The following is an 8,663-nucleotide window of genomic DNA, read 5'->3' as shown; positions in this document are numbered from 1 at the left end:
TGGTTCAGTGCTGAATAAAATGAATCTGCAAACTGACAAGCCAGCTCATCAGCCTCACACCCTTCTACATCAGGTTCTGGTTGTTTTGAATTGCGGTCCATAACAGGCACTGATGTCAACTGATTATGATGAAGAGTACCATTCCACATCTGGAGAATCTTGGTGATAATAGTTGCTTTGTTTGCGTTGAGTGCCGAGTATTTGTCATGCGTATTAGTGGCTATAGACGGGGTTTGGATCGGTGAACAGATTTACTAACCTTACAGGTCGTAACTACAGCTAATTATAACATTATTGCTGATCCGCACACTACAAATCACTCCACACTAAGTCTTCTCAGTCTATTTCCACTAGTCTGTACTTGGTAACAGCTCTCCACAATGGCTATTTCTCTGCCGTGTTTTCACTAGACGTTTCCTGATATCCAATCTTAGCTTCCGTTGTCCGCTGGTTAACACTCCACAGTTGAACCATCAACTGAACTGAACTCCCGTTCGCCTCTCGTTATATAGACTCAGGTGGGAGCTCACGGAAAACACGTGTCACGTGTGAGAATACGTGTTCATTGGAGCGTTACGCAGCACTAGGCATTGCGCGGATCACATAAAAAACAACTCTTCTGTTGTCAGAATGCGTGTTTATCGGCCCGTTTCCTAGCACTGGGCATGGTGCGGACCACAGAGGAAACACTTCTTCCAATACCTTTTCTATTGCTACGTGCACGTATTTTGGGCGTTGCCTAGAAATGGGTCTACATGTCACAATATACTCGTATACACACACACACACACACAGAGGCAATTGAAGAGACTTGGCTCACTCATGCACATCAGTCGCAAAAACAGCCTACGCGTGACCTACACACCTTAGTACCGCAGCCTGGGGCAACGCTGATGCACAACCACGCTTTTAAAACATTACGCCCCGTTTTCAGTAACTGCTATTCTGCTTTCTGTATGTGGCCCAGCAGGCAGGGAAAGTTTACACATGTACGGCGGAAGCAGGTGAAACCGTCTTTGGCCTCATCACTCATTGTAGTCCAGAATTCACACAAAACAGCCAATCTACATAATGACTGCGCTGTCCTACTGTGCAACAGCCAAGTATGTGTTATTTCTCCTATGGNCGTGCCGCGGCGGGGGGGGGGGGGGGGGGGCGTGCCGACAAAACTACGTAACATTCCTGTCTTCACGGCAGTTCAGGAAAGGATTTACAAATTCAATTCGTACCTTGTGGAAAATATTACGTTTTCATTACCACGGGAAAGTTTTGTTTTTATGGATGTCTATTGTTAATTTCATGCGAAACCCATAAAAAACACTGCATCAGAAAAATGCAGAATTTTTAAACTTAGAACAGCAGTCTGTATAATGACTGGTTACGGGCTCCATTGCCGTGGGTTCGATTCCCGGCAGGGTCAACACAGCAACCAGACCAGCTCCGAGGCCCAACCAGCCTCCTATCCAAAGGGTACCGTGGGCTATTTCCACGAAGGTAAAGAGGCCGTAGCGTGAAGCTGACCACTCACCTGCATATAACGCCGAGGTCAAGAACGGTGGAGCTATACAATCATTCCTCCATACACCTTCATGGTGTGATAATTAACTTAATCAGAGGGACAACTTTAACTTTACAGCAGGTTGTACACATGGCAACCACTGTGCTTCAAAGAGTTAATTCTGTAATGCTAACTGGCAAAAGTATATAACCCAAATCCAAATCTTGGCTCGTTTCAGCAATGCACAGCGTGAAAGTGGGGGTGGGGGTGGGCTGGGGGAACGGCAATTAAGCGGTGCAATATTTGAATTGTTATTTCAGCTCCGCTTTCATGGCTGGGCGGTTTGGAACAATGCAAGGAGACCAGTCTGACCCACATCCAAGGAACTCTTCACAGCTTTCCTTCCCATACTGGCTCTGATGCAGACCAGCAAGTTCCCCTCTGTGCGGTCCAAACACCAGACATACCTTCGCACGGATTTCATTACGCTTCTAACAGAAATCATGATCCCTCTGTGGGCACACCTGCCTTGAGAGCTAAAAGGGGGTTGTCATGCCCACACATGCGCATCACATCTGTGTTACCCACTTAAATAAACACAGTAAACCTGGTTAATTGGTGGGGGGGAGAAGTCGTCCGGATTAATGAAGTAAAAGATGGCCCTAAAAGATAAAAAAAAAACTTAGAAAACAAATAAATGGAAATTTGAAATAATGTACGTTGTGCTGATAAAAATAAACAATAAAAAATGTCACTGCAGCAATTTCTTCCTCTGTCAGAAACTGAAATCCCGTGTCTCCTTCATCCAGTTGAAGCCAATCTTGGATATTTTCTTGCATGGTTTCAGTCTCTCCAGCTGCCCTCAACACGGTCTGAAAGTCCTCTTGCTCCTAAATGCCACATGCTTTTGAAGTATGTACTCAAGTGTGAATGGTGCCGGGATAGCTCAGTCGGTATAACGACTGCCTACAGGCTGGAAGAACGTGGGGTCAGAGTTCGATTCTCGGTAGGGTCCACGATTTTCTCTTCTCGACGTCATGCAGACCAGCTCTGGGGCTCACCCAGCCTCCCATCCAATGGGTACCGGGGGCTCTTTCCCCAGGGGTAAAGCAGCAGGGGCGTGAAGCTGACCACTCACTTCCAACCAGATCGGAAGTCAAGTAAAATATAGATCTTCACATCCACTCCCCCATACGCCTTAACGGGGTAGTGCTTAACTAGTTAAGCACAGAGACAACTTTATCTTTTACCCCTTTTTATTTTGTGTAACAGTAAATGCTCATTTGATTCACATGTACATGAAGAACCCTGCGACTAAGCGATGATGCTCAGTTTCACAGAAATATGTTATCATCACCTGCCTGCCTCTTCAATGCCACACTTGTTCCATCTGACCTACTGAACTCCCAGAAAATACAACCTCATCTTTGCAAACTCTCCTACCACTGATCGAAAGTAACCTGAACTAAAAAAATAAACAGTTAAACTATCTATCAAAGACATGAGGTGAACATTCCACATATAATTTCAAGAAGAGAGAAAAATCCTGCACAAACTGTTAAATAAAACGTCATGCCGGCAAACGTATTCTCTAAATATAACTAACAGAAGTAATCACTTTAAAAAACTACTCCATATTTCACTCATATCCAGCATTTTAAGAATATGAGCTATTCCATATCAATCAAACTGTAGAAAGAATTACTGAACCTTGCCTCATCCCACTGCCTAGTGAGGACGAATACAGTTAGTCAATCTAAAACCACACAATGAAACTATATTAAAACAAGTTACCTCAACTAAACCTACTCTACAGACTGCATTAATTAATGTAATCACAAATGACAGGAGGTTGGAGAGAACTGCATAATGAGGTGCTTCATAACTTGTACTCTTCCCCAAGTATAATTAGAATGATCAAGTCAAGGAGGATGAGATGGGCAGGGTATGTAGCACGAATTGGGACGAGTTAGATTGCATATAGGATATTGGTGGGAAAGCTAGAAGGAAGGAGATCACTGGGAAGACCAAGACATAGGTGGGTAGACAATATTAAAATGGATCTTAAAGAGATAGGATGGGATGGGAAGGTATGGGCTGGTATGGGATGGGATGGGATGGTATGGTATGGACTGGATTGGTCTGGCTCAGGATAGGGACCAGTCGAGGGCTCTTGTGAACATGGTAATGAACCTTCGGGTTCTATAAAATGCTGGGAAGTTCTTGAGTAGCTGCACAATTTGACAGCTTCTCAAGAAGGGCTCAGCTTTATGAGTGATGGGTGAATCTCATATGAACAAAACTCACCTCCATTACTATCATAAAAATGTAATGGTAATTAGAAGCTATTATGTTGTCACCACTGCAGTGCAGCCTGATATACAGTGTGTGATAAAACAGGAGTGGTAATAAAAAGACATGGCATTATTTGCATGTCTAAGCATATGAAAATGCTTAGTAAAACCAGTATCCTACAGCAGGGCACCCAAGACTCTTTCCAATGATACGCAAGTGGCCCAAAAATTAAAGAATCATGAATCTTCATCCTAGTATACCTGCTTTCATAAGACACTTAACATTCCTGTAGGCTAGTATCCTACCAAGTCCTCAACTGGGAACCTCCCAACACTCTAACTGAACTGTCGGACTTATAATAAAAAATGGTTCGGGAACACCTTCAGCATATTATGTCATCAAGGTCAGAGGAAACACCCACATTTTGTTCAACAATGTCATAGATGACATTCCCCTTCCGCCCCCCCCTCTCTCACATCTATCTATCCACATGCAAGCTAACAATTTTTTGTCAGTTAATTAATATTTCTACCAAAATACCTGACAAAAAAGTTTCACTCGCTCAGTAATTCTTTGATATGACACTGATAACACACATACCAATAACTTCCCATCACTGACTGAGATGGTAACCAACATCACATGATTAAATGTCCCTAACCTCTCCGCCAGCTCTGAGATTTTTCATACCTACATCTAGCTAAAAGTAAACTGGAGATGCATACTCTCAGTCGCTGATGTGAAGTCAGATGGACTACCAACTTACTGTGCAAGTAATCAGTCCCTCAACTCAAAATGATGTGAAGCCAGATGGACTACCAACTTACTGTGCAAGTAATCAGTCCCTCAACTCAAAATGATGTGAAGCCAGATGGACTACCAACTTACTATACAAGTAAGCAGTCCCTCAACCCAAAGTGATGTGAAGCCTGATGGACTACCAACTTAGTACGCAAGTAAGCAGTCCCTCAACTCAAAATGATGTGAAGCCAGATGGACTACCAACTTACTATGCAAGTAATCAGTCCCTCAACTCAAAATGATGTGAAGCAAGATGGACTACCAACTTACTGTGCAAGTAATCAGTCCCTCAACTCAAAATGATGTGAAGCCAGATGGACTACCAACTTACTATGCAAGTAAGCAGTCCCTCAACCCAAAATGATGTACCTTCTGGCCAGTTTCCTTGCATTTGCTGCAGCCTACATGACAGAGTAAGTTCTTAAAATTTCTTGACATTTAACTTTATTTTATTTGTGTGTAGAACTGTTGACACATATGACCTTGAGCAAACCATCAGGACAAGAAGAAGAACAAAATAAGCTTTGGGAGAAATTACTGGGCTTGTCAATGCAAATAAAGACATCATGGCATACACATATATCACTCTTCTATATAAGACCTTCAGGGAGATCAGGAATCTGATGACATGCTCAAGTTTGTCCAGGCCCTGATACTGAACCCACAACTAAACCCCACCCACAAGGTGCATGATAGCCCTGACTGGCCTTTAAGGTCAGGGCTTCATCTCCCACCTGGCACTGGGCTATCTACAGAGTAAGGAGTTACGTTTAAACATTAAGATTACAGTCTTACAGGGCTTGATACTGTGTAGTCTGGTAGATAATACAGCGAACCCTCACTAATCCAGACTAACTGGGGAGGTGGTCATCCAGATTAATGAAGCAAAAGACAGCCCTAAAAGATAAAAAATAAACTTAGGAAACAAATAAATGGAAAATTGAATAATATGGGTAGTGCTGATGAAAATACATAAATAAATAAAATATCATTGTAGAGCCTTTATTTATAAACTGAAATAAAAAATAAGTCCAAAAACAAATACAACTTCTGAGTCTTCTATCAATGAATAAATAAAAAGGTAAAGTTGTCCCTGTGCTTAAGTAATTAAGCACTGTGTCATGAAGGCATATGGGGTAGTGACCTGGCACTAACTGCAGGTGTGGTCAGCTTCACACCCCTGTCACTTTACCTGTGGGGAAGAGCCCCCAATACCCATTGGATAAGATGCTGGGTGGGCCCCAGAGCCCATCTCAACAATGTGGAAAAAAATTCTTGACCCTTCTGGGACTCGAACTCTGACCGGCCCCTTCATTGTGCAGCCCATAGCCAGTCGCTATACCAACTGAGCTATCCCAGCCCTTTTTGATGAATAAATGTATTGTCTTTTTACAGTTTTTTAAATAAAAGCTTTACAAGTGATATTTTTTATTTTCATCAGAACCACTTATATCATTAAAATTTCCATTTATTTGTGTTTTAAGTTAATTTCTTTTTGGGCTACCCTTTGCTTCACTAATCTGGATTATCACTTACTCTGGGTGATCTCTCTCCCCCATTTACTCTGGATTAGCGAGGGTTTACTCTTATGTATTTAATACTGTTCCTCTTTACAAGGAAGAAAGCAATTAATGATATTCTCCACAGGCAAGTTTTTGGAAGCCCAAACAATAGTATATTAAAAACAGAAATGCCACTACTGAGTCACAAACTTGCGTCTTCGTGTTTACATTTGAAAACATCATAAATTCCAGAAAGCTTGGAATATAAACAAACAAGTGACATGAAAAAACTAACTTCTTTATTCAGTGACCAAGTGCCAGGACAGAGATGAGGTCCCCTCACCTTAAAGACCAAGGATGTGATACTGTGCTGCCTGATCAAACCTATTGTACATATTGTGGGGGGGGGTGATAAATTGGTATAGAGCACTGGTGGAATTATGACTACTGGAGGAAATCGAAAGAAAATTGAGGAGCTCCTGTGTCACTCTGTCCACCACGAATTTCACATGATGTGAACCAGAAATGAACCCAAGACTCTGCAGTGCGATGTCAGTATCTAACTGCCTGAACACTGAAATAAGAATATAAACACTGACCTCTATCTGCATGGTCAGTACCTAGATTATTAGATATTAAATGCTACAGACTCTGGGAAACTCTAAATGACCATCAAGAGTTGCACTGGAATAACAGAAGAGAGTTGACGTAAACAGGGGCATCACAAATGCACAATAAAACAACTGCTTATGAACTATATAAACACCATACAAGCATAAAAAATGCTGACTTGATTTACTTCTGTACACAGTCAGTGCATTCTGTCATCAGCTACTTAACCAGCACTGAGAGAATAAAGGAAACAGTGCTGAGTCAGTAAAGTCAGCTGACAATGGCATACTGCATTTCACTTGTCAACGAAATTATTGTTTAATGTGGGGCAAGATAAGCGTTCATATTTAAAAATGCTACACCTTAAAATTATGCCAAATTCAACAATACAGTGATGTCACTGTGTATGTTATTTATTTAAATTCTGCTATAATTCCATATTCAGTCCTTCTCTTGAACTCACATTTATGTCAAAATATCACCTTCAAATATTCTTTAAGTTTACATCTAACACATCAGTGCAATCACTTTCTATTACAGTTGGTTTGGATTTTAACCAGTTTCCACTCTCTGAACAAAATATATATCTTTGAACATCATCAGAATAAGGTGACAAGTTAAACTTCCTCCAAACCGTAGTAACAATTACAATAATTACTTGGTGAAGATTTGTTCTGTCATACCGAAACTGTGATATTGTAAATACTTAAAGCAGTTTCTCCACATGAAAATACCAGGTTACAACAAAGTTAGGTTATAAAATATAACCTCAGTCTGCAACATTTAAAATTTAGTAGAAAATAAAGGGTTTACAATCCAGATCACACTATCAATTGTTTACCTTCTATACAGACGACATGGTCCCGGATTTGCTGAGCAACCGATGCGTTGGGTACAAGTTCAATCAAGTCATAAATTGCATATATGGATGGATGAACACTTTCAAAACGCTGTATTTCTTGCCTAATGGCAAGTGAGTTGTTAAGAAACGGTTGTAAATGTGGTCTTGTACTCATTGTTCAGGTCACTAATTCTCATTCCATTACTAGATCATCACATTGTTTAAGGACACGATTATGTATTTGTTTACAACTGCTAGGAAACACACCTCTTCACACAATATGGCGTTGGATAGCCTAACCTACACAAAATCTGACACTCCACGAAGCACACACGGAACTAACACTCTCTGCAACACGAGATGCAGCACCCAACATTTTCATACGTTTAAAATCAGCAACAGACACCACCGACAACAGCCTTACTTACAGCATTTGAAAGACGATATAACTCTCAGAACTCCACCTAACTAGTCTTGACACCTCAACATCTAACCGCGCACTTCGCAATCAGGCGAATGTATGAAATTTCGTAGTTCCAGGCATGACCTAAAGATGACAGGACAATCCTATCTGACTCATCTGCCACCTAGTAACGTTGATTGTAAACACTACACGACCCGTCCCATTTTAAGAGCCGGGTAGTTTGATGGACATGCATCAAAGTTTCCACAGAAAGTGCTGCCTCCATTTTTAAGGAAGCTGGGCAAAGCACGTTATTTCAGCCCAAAAATGGTCGTATTAATTTCTTGCCTTGAACTTACATATAAGTCAAACATAACTGTTAATAAAATTATCGAGTTTTTGGACATTATAAATCGTCCTGTTTCTTATTTCAGTCTGGGAGTTGGTTACAATTGTCAGAAACTTTTAGATCTCTTTTATCAGTACCAATGCCTAAATTTTCATTGAACAAGTTGAATTAGTTCATAACACATTTGGCCATTCATTGTCTTTGATTTCATACCTTGAAGATGGAGACAGCAGGGTTGTCAGAAATACTGGTCTACCAAACTGCACGGCCATCTCTTGTAGAACACACATATCTTCATCTTCACTCCCTTGGGAACCTCACATCCTGCACATAGGATTCACTCATTCATTTATTCAAGGAAC

At 41.1% G+C, this 8,663-nt stretch overlaps 1 protein-coding gene across 1 annotated transcript in view; it reads right to left on the bottom strand.

Annotated features, from left to right (window-relative positions):
• The window catches only part of LOC111865352 (centaurin-gamma-1A), a 208,751-nt gene extending 200,701 nt beyond the window's left edge, over positions 1–8,050 (bottom strand). Inside the window, exon 1 of the mRNA XM_023853294.2 lies at positions 7,550–8,050. Within this exon, the coding sequence (XP_023709062.1) occupies positions 7,550–7,724 (175 nt within the window). The 5' untranslated portion in view covers positions 7,725–8,050. The remainder of the gene's footprint in view (positions 1–7,549) is intronic.
• Positions 8,051–8,663: the final 613 nt, after the last annotated feature.

Source organism: Cryptotermes secundus, unplaced genomic scaffold (assembly GCF_002891405.2).
Source record: "Cryptotermes secundus unplaced genomic scaffold, Csec_1.0 scaffold17, whole genome shotgun sequence".
In the NCBI taxonomy this organism is placed as follows: Eukaryota; Metazoa; Arthropoda; class Insecta; order Blattodea; family Kalotermitidae; genus Cryptotermes; species Cryptotermes secundus.
Note: the sequence above shows the minus strand (reverse complement) of the source record. Positions and strands in the feature narration are given on the sequence as shown.